Source organism: Haliaeetus leucocephalus, unplaced genomic scaffold (genome assembly GCF_000737465.1).
Source record: "Haliaeetus leucocephalus isolate CR32 unplaced genomic scaffold, Haliaeetus_leucocephalus-4.0 Scaffold848, whole genome shotgun sequence".
Classification (NCBI taxonomy): domain Eukaryota; kingdom Metazoa; phylum Chordata; class Aves; order Accipitriformes; family Accipitridae; genus Haliaeetus; species Haliaeetus leucocephalus.
Genome location: NW_010973284.1, coordinates 9,780,859 through 9,794,930, shown reverse-complemented (window position 1 = coordinate 9,794,930; position 14,072 = coordinate 9,780,859). Strand labels below are relative to the sequence as shown.

Below are 14,072 nucleotides of genomic sequence, written 5' to 3'. Positions count from 1 at the left end.
ACTTTGTTGGGTAATGACATCACGATCTGTTGCATACTCCAGCATTTTGCCTTTGCTGGATGCCTGTTGGTTTGTCTGGCTGGTGAAGAAGTTGTTCTGCTTCCTGGTGGAAGGGAGCATAAGGAGTTGTTTAAGCAAAATAACAAGAAATGTTACAGCAAGAAATGGTGCTAAGAAAAAGGGGAAAATGAACTTGTACTCTTGTGTTACAGATTCAGTGGTTCTTTCCTTTGACTCCGTTGGACATACAATAGGCTCAGGTACAACATTGCCTTCTTCTCTATCTCCCACCTCGTGACAAGGCTTCTACTTAATTGGACATGGTAGCCATGTTGGGAGGCAGGTCACTGAGTCAGACTTTTGTGGGAATCAACCATCTAGCCAAAGTGGGTAAACAGGTCCTTTCCTAAGTGTAGTGGAAGTATTAAGGGTCTTAGTGCGACATGAGGATTAACGTGTGGGACCCCTTCCATTACCCAGCAAGGCAGATGACCTGGACGTGTTACATGCGTTAGTGATGCGGTTTGTGCTTCTTTTCTCATGTGAAAGGCATTAAGATGATGTCATCCACCAGCTGAAGAAAAACTGTTCCATGCTACTAGGAGAGTTTCTCAGCTAAACAAACAGTTGAGTTATTTGGGGAAAGACACCAGGAATGCTTCCAGGAAGGAGAAGGCGAAAAGTCGTAGCTAAACAAATAGAGCTGAAAACTGTTTTTTGGGTGGAGATCAACCAGCATTATCGAACCCCAGGGCGAATCCTGCCCAATCTGATTTCCTTTGGAACCTGAGTATGGCCTTCAATTAAACTGAACCAGAAATCAAAAATTCTTTTGTGTTGGGGGCACTTCATGAAACCAGTAACTCTCCATTTGGCTATGTGTAATACACGAGCTGTAGCCAAGGCACACCATAGTGAGCACAATACTTGATGAAATTAAGTTTACAGCTTATGTATAATGATACATGAAGTGCAGGGGAAAGGCTAAGAATTACTCTTATAACTTAAAACCCCTTAACACTTAAAAGATGGGGGTATTTACTATCTTGCAGAAAAGTAAAAATAATCCAAGTGAAAGTTATATTTTATCTTGTTTACTAGCCTTTCCTCTTAGGTTGATAGGGGGAACATGCTGCCTTCCAACATAGCACCTGTCTTCTGCCTGCACAATTTGAAAGAGAGCCTGCTGCCTGACACTAACAGCAAAGCTTGAACTCAGATTTCCAATTTACTAACCCCCAAACTAGTGGCAGTAACTTGCTTTGTTTACGACACCCCAAATGCTTTCTGCTCTCTCTGCATCTTCTCTAAAACTTCTATGAAGAAATGGATCTATTGTGAGTGCATGATCTGACATGGGAGTATCTCTAGGGTGCTGAGTGCAGAGTGGATATGTTGTTGTATTTATGGGGGGGAAGAGACCCTCGGTTAACTCCCTTCTACTAATTAATATCAGTCATAACTGAAGTGTGGTGTTGCCTGCCTCCTTCTGTATTGGGTGATGGTTTCTTTAGTCTGCAGAAGTAGGGGGGAGGTTACGTAGGTTTGAGATACGAAATCTGTGAGTAAAATTCAGGGAAATATTTTGATTACAGCTGAGTACGTCTGCATCAGCATACCTACACTGGAGTTGTGCTGGATTGATGTTGGTACAGCTAAGACCAGAATTTGTCCTGGAGTAAAACTTTTAAATATTACCTATTATGGATTTTCTTTGTCCTAATGCTATTTTGGCTTCTAACTGATGTGAAAACAGTTAACCCTGTGGATAGCTTCCAGTGCAGGGTATCTGTGGAGTTAATCATAAATGCTGCGTATACTACCAATAGGGTGGTAAACTTAGTTATGAAAAATAGTTCAACTGCTCCGTGTCTTTTGGAGTTATGTTAATATGGAGGGTGGGAGACAAGCTAATGTAAGCTAATGGCCTGCCTGGGTCTGTTTTAAAAGCACTGGTCTTTGTTCTGCTTTTACATTGTGACTCAGGCTTGGTTTGGTTAGGAGTAAGACAGTAAAATTTGATCTTTTGTAAACCCTTCCACTGCAAAAAGATTGAATTTCCTCATTGAGAAATATGAAGAAAAATCATATATTTGAGAAGGGAGGCTCAGAAAAGTCCAAGAGAGCTGTATGCTTATTGCTTTCATATTTAGTACTCTGCACTCACTGTGCTGCAAACTTTTAACTTGCTCTGAACTGATATGTGTAATAAGATGTCAAGATGTGTGATGTCTATCCAACTGAGGGATAGCTTTCCTTGTTGAACAGGAAGGAGAGAGAGAAAAACTGTGGCTATTGTGCTTCCGCTGTCCATCCCATCTCACCTTGCTGCAGACCCAGGAAAAGACAGAGCCCAGAAAGAACCCACAGAAACAATGGCAGCTCCAGGCCCAGCCATTCCTAGTAGGTGATGTTTCAGGTTGGGGTAAGAAGGGACTAAAGTGACTTACTTTGAAACATAAAAATACATATACATTTTTCTTTATTAGTCAGAATTAAACAGCTGTGAATAATAGTCTCCCTGTTAAGATTTCATGCTGCTCACAACTAGTACTCATTGACTTATATTTGCCTATTAAACAGCTTCTTAGAATTGCTCTTTTGTAACTGTTAATCGTGCCATGTGAGGGGCAATGTCTTGTTGCAGCTTCTGTATTTTATTTGAATCAACTGTTTGTCCTTATCTTGGTTTTCCCCTTAACTCTTTGTCCCACATGCAAATCTCAGTTTTCAGGGAGGCTGGAAATCTGTCCTAATGTATCTCAGATTAATGACACTCTCTAGGTTATTCTGGATAAACTTTCTGAACTGAGTGCTCAGAAGATCGTTTGGCTATGGAGCTTGAAGTACTGCTTCATAGAAGATTATTAGCTTAGAGGACATGAGAATCAAATATGCTTGGAGTGAGACTGAACTGTCTGAGGTTCATGCAGTGGTCTAGCCTTCACAAGTCCAGATGTTTTTGTGATTCTCTTCACGACTGCCCCTTCCCTTGAAAGAAAGTTTGAACAGCAAATATAAATGTTTGATGTGATGTCTACGCCAGTGTTTCAGCTGAAACTATTTCAGAAAGGAGAGTGTCATGCTCTGAACTTGGGAAACATTAAGCAGGACACAGGGTGTTTGAGGAGACCTAGATTTCATTCACTTGCTGTAGACAGCTAGTATTCTTCCCCCCCCCCTTGCTTCTCTGGTTGCTTTGTTTTACTTCGTTGCTAGCAAATCAAACACTGAACTTTGAAAGTCAGATTTATACCCCTGCTATTTTTGTTCAAGACTTTTTCTACCTCCTGTGTCTGAGAGCAAGCAAGTTAAATTTTTCTTCTCTAAGCCTCATTAGGATAAGAGCGCATTGAATGTGCAACATTCCCATCTGCTAATGTGCTTGCTGGAAATACTGAGGTTCTAAATACATTATGACTGTAGGCTTACACTGTTAGACATATTTGATTGCAGTACTGGCCACCAGTTGTATAGCAGTTGTTCTAACTGCAGGCTTAAAACGCAATAGTTCTAACATCTCAAGCAACCAAGCATTATCTAGGTCTTGCTCAAATTGTTTGAATATTTTAACTTTGTTGTTGTTGTTGCTTTTTTCTTTTCAATTTAATTCTTAAATCTTATAAAAGGTTTGGCTTGACTTGCGCAAAGAAAATGAAGCTTTCAAAATTTGGTTTAGAGTAGCATATCTGCTGTGGCTCATGTGCTTGTGAAAGCCCATATGCAAGACCATGCTTCCAGATGCTGAGTTCACAATGATAGTGAAGTAATTGTCTGAGAGTTTAAATCCATGCTTATTTAGGAGTTTGCTGTTAGTAATTCCTTATGCTAAAGTCCTTAACCATTTTGGGAGAAACTGCGAGAACTTAAGGAAGCTTTCTCTGTTTCCTTCAGCTGCTGAAGGTGCTCAGATAACCATTTTGTGAAGGATGAAAAGAACCCTATGTCTGTCCTCCTAAATACAATTCCAGAGTGAATTTGGTGACTACTTTCTTGCATTTTGGATGGAGGCCAGGAATAGCAATATAACTGAAATCATCAGGTATCAAATTGGTAGAATACTGACAGATTCCTAGCATGAGAGAAAAACATTGGTGACTTGCAGAAGATCGCTTGCTGTTCTTTGGCTTTCTCAGTGAGAATCTGGTAGTATAAGTGGCTACAATTACAAACTCTGATCTCTCCCAGATTTCTAGGTTAGTGGTAATTTAGATATTATGTTAATTAATAGAATTTGTGAGGCTCTGGTAGATGTTTTTGGTTTCAGGAAAACAATTTTAATTTACAGTCGAAGCTGATGTGGTTCTAGTGTGTTGGGTTTTTCTTGTTGGGGTTTTTTCCCCCTAACTGCATTTCTGACTGTCTGAATGCTACATGGTAGTGATGGGAAAGGAGAGGTGAACTTATTGTGCTGCATTTTTCTCCATTCCTATAAAGTAGAAAATAAATGGAAAAGATTATATATTTTTTCTGCTGGTTTTAGTGGCTTTATTCTGCAAAAATGCTTTTCCCTTTTCATTTTTGATTAATGAAGTTCTCTTCATTCTTTATTTCTTTGAGCTGTAGACTGTGGGAGCTGCTTGAATCTTTGCCAATGACTGTCATGTATCGGTTGCATAGTCCTTATGTGACTTTGCCAGCATGTTCGGTATCATCATCTGTCTTCTTATTAATGCTCTGTTCCTTCAATTGAAAATACAGCTGTGAATGAGTTGAGGTGCAAATGCCAAGACATGTCTTAAAGAATTCTCAAAATAAAAATATTTTAATGGGATTTTTCTCTTATCATGTGGCATCTCTCTGCACCAAGTCAGTACATCTTGTAAGTCACTAAAAGCCAATATAGATTACTGTTTTGTTAATATCGTTCTTGACTTTTATTAGGAAATACGATACAATTTCTAAAATAAAGAATATGCCAGAAGATTCAGGCAGCATTAATGCCATTAGCCAAGTGGATACTTGGTAGTAAATGAAACAACTGTTTATTTAGCAAAGGTTGCAATCTGGCTTTAAACAGATGTCTCCCTTGGAAACGAAAAAGGGCATATGCAGTTCATAGGAGGAAATTTTTCATCTTCCTACTGGAGTCTTTAATAAATTCAGCTTAAAGCAGTCGGTTGCTTTTCTGCTGTTGGAGGTTGCTATAGGGTTTTTTTAGGAAAAAAAAATTGTAAAGAGTTTTATAGTCCCTGTTAAGGTAACCAGAGCCTTTTAAAATGTATATGCTTGAATGACCTCTTTTTTGTTTTACTATACCTATTTTGGAGGTAAGACAAGCAAGGAAAAGACTTTCCTGATGGATGACCCATACAGCACTATCAGCAAGTGATTGCTTATTTGTTCTTTCTGTGCCTGGGGGATGAATAATGTAGTTGCAGTGTCTAATGAAGGAGACCCCTCTGGTGTATTGCTTTCCTCAGGCTGTAAAGCTGGGCCAGATGTCTTTGGGGGCCCCCATCACGGATTACAGGGGGGAAAAAAAACACCTCGAAGGTATAGAGCTGGAAATTACTTCCTTTTGCTGCTAAATCTGAAACAATAAGTAGTATCCTCGTGATTTTAGGTGTCACCAAGGCACGCAGGGGTTTGTGACTGGAGACAGATTTCTCTCTTGCCCTCTTTGAACTCACAGGTTTGTATTTCAGTTGCACTGATAGTGCTTGGTGTATCCGTTTCCATCAAATATGCCTGTATTCATCAGGTGCAGTATTTGGAAAATGAATATTGAGCTTGGTGCAGCAGGATTGGTATCTTTAGATCAGTTTGCACAGTCTATGAACGTTTTTAATAGATGTGAAATTCCAAGTTTTGCTGGAGGAGTAGTATTGTTAAGAAAGTTCTTCTGCTCCCCAGAAAAAAAGGAAGCCTAAGTGAGACTACATTAAAAGTTGTTGAAGAATCATTTTTTTTCACACGTGGTGGAAACGTCAAATGAACAGATAGTTCTACGCAGTCGTAGATTGGTGAGGCGTGCTTCTAGTACTGGGCTGCAAGGGCTAAGCAGTTATCTTTACAGATATCAGTTCTGTTTCTTCTGTGTATTTTCACAGAGCAGGGAAAGGCACAAGGACTGGGCTTGGTCTTGGGGTTCTGCCTGATGTCACTTGGACAACCTGAAGAAAAAGGCTGTTAAACTTGTATGCAAAAGAGTAAATGGGGGTGAGGAGGAAACTGGAATATAGACGTGCATGCAGTCTATGCAGTACAGTGCTGAAGGGCCCAGGTGGCCTCAGCTTCACCCATTCTGAACTTGGCTTTACATTCTTTTTTTTTCCAGTTATTTAAATAGCCTCAGAAAATAATGCCTTCATCAGTAAGTTCCATCACTGAAGAGGTTAAAGTGAAAATCCTAAGGAAAGGATGCAACATTAAGTCCTTGTTTGTCCAGTCCTTTCATTGTTGCTCAGTAATCCTGAGCAGTATTTTTTTAACCCTGGAAGAAAACCTTTCTTTTGTCCTTTCATTGCATATGACTTCTTTTCATTAATTCTTTCTTGTCTCCTGAGTTCTAGCAGAATTGCTTTACATCAGCTGAACTTTTATAACTGTCCATATGTGTTTTCTTAGTCCAAGGTGAATGTGAGGTGTTTGACCTTTTTCATTGCAGGGTAAGTCATTTTACCTGGCCTTTGCCACAGATACAGAACTTGCATGTGGACAGTGACCAAGGCTTAGCTCAGTTGGAGCCTCAGTTCCGCAGAGACCAAACTGCACTGGACAGGATGAAATGTATCAGGGTGGTCTGAGCTGTTCTTGATAGGACTTCTGTCTCCTGAGTGTCATACTGATTTCTTTGACAAACACAAACATTTTGAATAAAATAGCTGAAATTGAACCTTCTGCCTTCCCTCCTGTACTTGCAATTAACAGTTAAACACAGAGAGCGCTAGAACCGCTTATAGACCATCTTTTAAAAAAAGTTTAATTTTCTCTTTCTGTGGGCAAAGTTATTTGTACTGTGCTTCTAAGTAGCTAGCTGCTAAAGGAATAGTACTCAAGGCATTGGTGAAATTAGTTATAGGTAGTTCGGGAGGTTAAAACCAGTGAGCCAAGTTAATTCCTGGATTGTTGATTTCAGCTTAAGTAGCATAAGGGGAAAATTTTGCCCATTTTGCCTGTATATACTATATTGGCTACAGATGCAAAATGCAGTTTGAAAACTTGATGGATATTGTACACTGTGCTTTATGGCTTTTTGGGTGGTCTGCATGGAGTTTACAGACATTCAACAATGCATTTCTCACTTGCTGCCTGGTAGCTGGATTTCTGTTGGATACTTGGGAGAAATTTCCATGCTAATGCCAGCACTGGATTTGGCGCAGGATTTGCATCATTTATAGAAATTGCTATGCTTGGCTGTACTTCTGTTCATATAATCCTAATTACATGCTTTATTATGAAATTGTTGTCAGTTATTAGATTCTTACTCAATTCTGATCTTCCTGGAAATGTAGAAATGCATTTTGTTTCTGACCTAAGAAGACCTCTTGTTCTTACAGGGCATGATGAAACTTCATTTCCCATGTTCATTCATTTCTGTGCTTCTGTACACTACTGTACCACATTGTCAGCTGAGATGTGTAGCTTCCTAGTGCAAGTGAGTGTGGTCCTTAGATTGCCTTGCTCTCTTTTAATACTGTTGCTTTTATACCTCATGGGCCTTTTAGTCTCTTATGGACTGAAAACGTAAAGCCTTGTTCAGATTCTTCCACGATCTTGCAAAATAAATTCTTTATTACCTTCACTCATTTTTGGCTTTAAAAAAACAAAAAAATCGTATTCCTCACAGCCATATAAATGCCTTGTCTGGAGATTGGGGGGGTCAGACATGGCTGGCGCTGGATCAGACCTACCACCCTGGTTAGATCTGAAGGGAGTTTCCAGAACCACATCCATTGGTAGCTATGCATTGTGCTTCAGTGCAGAGACCCCCTAATGGGGGGGTCATCATGATGATGTTGGCAGAGGCCAACATCACACTGCAATTATCATGGCCAACTGGTCCAAGCAAGTTCTTGGTGGAGATGCTGGAGTATTTCTACCTTGTTCTCCCTAGCTGTTTTGTTCAGTTTTCTCTAATGTTCTGGTACTTCTTTATCCCACTGCATGAAAAAGAGGAGAAATGTTTATGTGTATCAGCTTGGTCAGTAAGGCTTTAAACTAAGGTGACGGGAGGTGAAAGCAACCTGTAGGTTAGGGCACAAAGAGGTTACATGAGTGCCAAAGTAGGCTCTTGCAGCCAGTATTTTCAAAGGATGAAAGGGTAGGAGTGGGGTTGCCCCTTTCTCTAGCAGTGAGCTGTGTGATCAGCTCAGTCCATCTCTTGTAATCATCACACCCTGACTATACTGTATTTTAGATTCAGTTGTACTTGTCTTTGATTTAGTGGGTCTGTGTTTTATTTTATTTTAAATTAAATACATAACTCCAGACAAAGATTGCCTTTTCCTGCAGCTGGGCTATGTGTGTTTGACTCTCTCCAGGTATTTGGGGTTTTATCTGTCTTTTGTGAATCCAGACTGCTTCCAGCCAGCACGTGGGCTGCACTGTTGTGTGTCACAGTGACTTTTGGCCTCTGTATTTGTAGTGATACAGCTAAATGACACTGGAAGTCTGTTAACAAGACTGATTTTTGCTAAAAAGGAAGCTAACTTTTCATCTGTAATTTAGAGGCTCCTAGTGTCTTTCTTGAGGGGCAGCATGGGGATGGAGATTCATTTTCAAGCCAATAGTAACGCTGTGACTTCTAGAAGTCCCAGTGAGTGTGAGATGGCCCGTGGTGAGGACAGCATTTCTCTGCCTGCAGTAGTTTGAATGTTTCACCAGCCAGCGAGAGGAAGGAGAATAGATGCTTCTGGTTTGATGTTACAGCCTGAAAGGATAATTTACACCCTACTGAAAATCAAGAACACACCTGTGCAACAAGGCCAAGTGCCGGGTCCTGCAGTTGGGTCACAGCAACCCCATGCAGCGCTACAGGCTTGGGGAAGAGTGGCTGGAAAGCTGACCGGCAGAGAAAGACCTGGGGGTGCTGGTTGACAGCCGGCTGGATATGAGCGAGCAGTGTGCCCAGGTGGCCAAGAAGGCCAAGGGCATCCTGGCCTGTATCAGAAATAGTGTGGCCAGCAGGAGCAGGGAGGGGTTGTTCCCCTGTAGTCGGCGCTGGTGAGGCCGCACCTTGAGTCCTGTGTTCAGTTTTGGGCCCCTCACTACAGGAAAGACACTGAGGTGCTGGAGCGTGTCCAGAGAAGGGCAACCACGTTGGTGAGGGGCCTGGAGCACAAGTCTTGTGAGGAGCGGCTGAGGGAGCTGGGGCTGTTTAGTCTAGAGAAAAGGAGGCTGAGGGGAGACCTTATGGCTCTCTACAGCTACGTGAAAGGAGGTTGTAGTGAGGTGGGTGCTGGTCTCTTCTGTCAGGTGGCTGGAGATAGGATGAGAGGAAATGGCCTCAAGTTGCGGCAAGAGAGATTTAGGTTGGATATTAGGAAAAATTTCTTTACTGAGAGGGTTGTCAGGCATTGAAACAGGCTGCCCAGGGAAGTGGTTGAGTCACCATCCCTGGAGGTATTCAAAAAGCACATAGACAAGGCATTTCAAGACATGGTTTAGTGGGCATGGTTGGCAGTTGAACTTGATGATCTTGAAGGTCTTTTCCAACCTAAACGATTCTATGATTCTGTGATTCTATTCTATGATTCTAGTTTGAAATCAGAAATGTTATTTGTGTTGTTATACTTCAAACATTTTTTTTAGAAAGTGCCTTGGAAGATAGTTGACATATATAATTTTACAAGATTACTTTATACATCTGTTAGTAATCATCAGTGAACATCAAAAATAACCGCTTTAAACTTAGGGAAGATGAAATGCATGCGACAAACAGAAGGTAAATCTTATGAAACACTGCAATGGAAATATGTCATCTGTAGCATTTAGCGTTTAGTATCTGTGTGTTTTCTGGTGCTTTGGTTGCAAAGTTCATGAAGTGCTGAGTTAGTAGAAAGTCCAGGATGTTGTAGTTATGAGGTGATGTATCTCTTATTTCATTTCCTTTTCTTGTATTTCCTGTTGGGAAGAAGTGAATGTTAGCTCGAATGGGATAAGACTCATGACAGGTTGGTCAGTGCCTGTGGATGTTTTTAAAAAAAAAAAAAAAAAAAAATCTCTGATGCTGTTTGCTCAGTGTGGATGTTAGTTTTGGAAGGAGGAAGGGTTAATAAAAATGGAAGGCTTTTTTTTTTCTGGAATGGATACCTTCCTATGCATGATGCTACATGCGGAGGAGGTAAGGTTGGACAGGAAATCATTTCTTGTGGGAGGAATAAACTGGGAGTAAGTTATAAGGAAGGCAGCACATGGAGGAAACACAACTGTCAGTATGTGGAAGGTGGAGGAGAGATGCATGGGTGCATTTCTGACATCAGGTACAATGGGGATGGTGCGTGGCACGTGGGTGCAGGCAGAGAATGCATAGTATGTGCCAATATCAAGTGCACACATGTTCTGCGAGTTCTGTTACCTAAGTCATGTTAAACATAATTCTTCCCTTGGCTCGGGAATTAAATCTTAATGGGATTGAAATCAATGGCACAGTTTATGCTGACCTATCTGGTGCAATGGTTTTGTCTTAGGTACATGTTTAGGCTTTCCTGTTCTGCCAGTAAGTGATAGCATGAAAAGCTCTTGATTTTGTTAGGTAAACGACTGCAGCAAAAATTCTGGTGGTGTTTCATAAGGAAAGCAAAATTCTCTATTTCCACTAAGCTCTTTCTAAAAGGCTATGAGAATTCTTTTTCTTCTTGTTTGTATTAATATGTCCTGATCATGAAGCTCTGGAGGGATTATCTTTTACTTCTCTGTTTGTATTGGGTTTTTTTATTGTATGGTAGTGAGACCCAGTGGTTCTCAGTGTGAGGAGGCCCATGATCTTAATGCAACACAAGGATACTACACCTTTTGGGTTTTTTTGTGTGTCTTTTGGAATTTAAAGGGGGGGGGGGGGTTGTTTTTTTTTTATTAAGTATTTGATGTACAAAACCACAATGTATTCAGAGATGCTGAATGCAAAGCTTACTTTATACAGGTGTTACAGATGTTCTGAGTGATAACTTTGTTTCTGTAGCTGTTCCAGGTTGGTGGCATAAACGGTGACTTTGCCGTTTCCTATATTGAACAACATCAGCTGAACTTGAAGCATTTTTGCCACCGTGAGTGACCTTCTCTTGAAGAGCTGCTTGATTACAAAGTTGTAGGTTGAAATAGACAAGGAACTAAGAAAAATTTCAAAGCTTTACCATGTCAGGACCTAGGAGGAGTGTTTGTCATACAAATTACTAGCAAAATGATTTCTACTGCAAGCAGGAAAACTTTGTATATCACTGTATGCGTGGTTTCAGTAGTGCTTTGTTTTTATGACTACAGATATCTTGGTTAATTCTAGTGATTTCTAAATTAATGATTACCCACACATTCTCTTGCTTTAGTATTTCCTGGAGATTCAGAAATGTTAGTTTGGGAATACCTTGAAGTAATGATAATCTGTGATAACAGCTGCTAGTGATTGGAAATGACGATATAGCTATTTTCAGTTAGAAATAATTATTGGCCTTCCATAAGCACTTGCTGCTTTTTGGTGCCTTTTGCAGAGGAGACACTTGCAGTTTTTATGATATTGTGTCCCTTGCTTTTGTTTTCCAGAATATGACAAACTGGGCTTTCTCCTGAACCTGGACTCAAAATTGTAAGTAGAACAGTAGGACTCTTGTTTCTGTAGCTACAGATATCTATTGTAAGCAACTTTTATGTCATCTGGGCAGTTGGCTCACTGAACTATACTCTTCTGCCCGAGACAGCCAAGTCCTGCATTATCAACCTGGCAATTACGACTTCTTTCCTTACACTAGGCTTTGCTGGCCAGCTTGGATTGTGGTTCACTGTCATTAATTCCTTAATGACTGATAAAGAGGCTATAAATGTCCACCTGAAGCCATGACTGTCAGTCTGCTCTAGATATCCTACTGTTAATCTTCCAAATGAGGAAAAATGTAGAAAGCAGGAGGAATGTCAATCTGTAATTTACTGGGATGCTTAGAAGTTTATGTTTCCTTTCCAGTTGTTTCTTTAAAAATGGATACTACTATTTTTGTTTGTAAACTGGAGTGGAAGGAACCTCAGCGCAAGGTAGTTACCATTTGCTATGTCAACAGCAACGTGCTCAAGAAGGGTGATACTCATCATGCTTTTTGCCATAAATCAGTCAAATTGACACTGAACAACTTAACACTAGGGGTCACTAGCGACTCTGTTTCTGAGGTCAACAGCCTTGTGGAAATTGTATTGGGAGCAAAAAGAATACTAAAAACCTGCGTCTACTACTTAAAAAGGCACAGAAGCAGTCTAGTGGCTTTGAATGACTTGAGGATGCACCCCCTGTACAATGTATCATGTTAATATAAAAACCATTCTTAATATTTAGAAAGTTGCATTGTACTTATAGGGTGTAACATTAAAGTTTTGAGTTTAGTCTTGCTGAGCAGCTTGGGAGCTTCCATAATGAAATAAAAGCCTTGTAAGTGCGTTGGGAACTGCTGTTTGCAGGAAATGAGAAAGTCACAAGGTAGGAGCTTCTTTTACAGGAGCAGCTGGGTACATAAACTCAACTATTGTAACTCATCTGGCAAAAAGGTGCTGTAGAAGAACACGTATGAGAAAGACGGAATATTGTGGGGTTTGGTTTTGGTTGTTTTTTTTTTTTCTTTCTAAAGGCTTTATCTCATTCAGTGTGCAGGAAGGATGGCGTTTACTGCATGAATAGCTGGACAAGGTTTCTTTCTGGTCTCATTTAATGTAGTGTTCTGTGTGGTTTTTGTTGCATGCTATCTGGAACCCACGCTGGTTGCACAGTTACCAATTTTCTTTATCGAATTTTCTGTATTGGGACATCCTTGTGATTTAGAGGCAATAGCGTATGTACCCTTACAACACTGTAGGATGAGATGATACATTATTTTCAATTTATACATGTAGAAGTCAAAGCAAAGAGATCAGTCCAAAATTATGAAGTGGGTAACTAACCTTTGAATGAACATCTTGGTCTTCGTAAGGGAAAAATGGTTTTTAAGTTGTCTGATTTTTGTTTTTTTTCCAGACTACCTTGCGTATTTTGTAATGTCCGATTTATTGAACATGCCCACTGACTGTCTGCACACTTTTGGCATACCAGCTTTGGATACCAGCCTGTGCCGTGTCCAAACCGCTGCTTCAGTCTTGTGCTTCTATTCTTCCTTCTGTGTTCATTGTCCTTTTCTGTGTTGCTTTTAGCAAGTCCCATTGCATCTTCCTTCCCCTCAAGCTTCTGTTACATTTTTTTCTCTTCTTTGCTGACTTATCTACTTCAGTTACAGCTTTCTGAGACATGGCCTGCTCCTTCTTATATTTTAGTATGAGGCCAAGTGAAGTTTTTACCTGCTGGAGGGCTTCCAAAACCCTAGAATTTTTTATTAAAACCTCCCCATGATAAAAACTCTCTATTATTTTTGATTAAAGAAAGATTTTGTTGGCTACTTAAAAAAAAAAAAAAAAAAAAAAAAAAGAAGATATTTATATAGCACCCTAAATGTGCATGTGTGCTTTTCAAAGCCATGAAGTTAGCTTCTGGAAAGGCTTGTAATAAAATCAGTATGAATAAAATAAATACTATGAGGTTAAGTTAAGGAGCAAAAAAGCAAGTACTAAGGTGAAATGACTTTTTTTTTTTAAACTGTAATTGTCCTTTGTTGGCTTTAGGTTGTTTTTTTTCTGTTGGTTTTTTTTTTCCTTTTATTGTTGTTGTTTATTTATTTGTTTCTTTTGTGGAAGTAAGGCTGGCCCTGCTTTGAAAATGGACCTGTTGACCTGCAGAGTTCCCTTCCAGCCTGAGTTATTCTATGATTTTTTTCAATAGCAAGGAAAACAGAAAAAAAGCTGAAAATACCATAAAACATACTAAATAAATTTTGAAAGAAAAATGGGTGACAGCCTAGAGGAATTTGCTGCTGTTCCACAAGTTCACCATGTGTGTTCAGGGTACC

General features: G+C 40.0%; 1 protein-coding gene across 6 annotated transcripts in view; it reads left to right on the top strand.

The window, feature by feature from the left end:
- Window positions 1–14,072, top strand: part of ST3GAL3 (ST3 beta-galactoside alpha-2,3-sialyltransferase 3) — a 192,736-nt gene that overhangs the window by 40,749 nt on the left and 137,915 nt on the right. For 2 of the 6 annotated variants that reach the window (XM_010582504.1, XM_010582503.1), the window contains exons 2-4: window positions 213–260; window positions 2,269–2,403; window positions 11,701–11,743. In XM_010582504.1, coding sequence (XP_010580806.1) covers window positions 213–260; window positions 2,269–2,403; window positions 11,701–11,743 — 226 coding nt within the window. The remainder of the gene's footprint in view (window positions 1–212; window positions 261–2,268; window positions 2,404–11,700; window positions 11,744–14,072) is intronic. The other 4 variants (XM_010582508.1, XM_010582506.1, XM_010582509.1 and 1 more) reach the window with 2 other exon arrangements.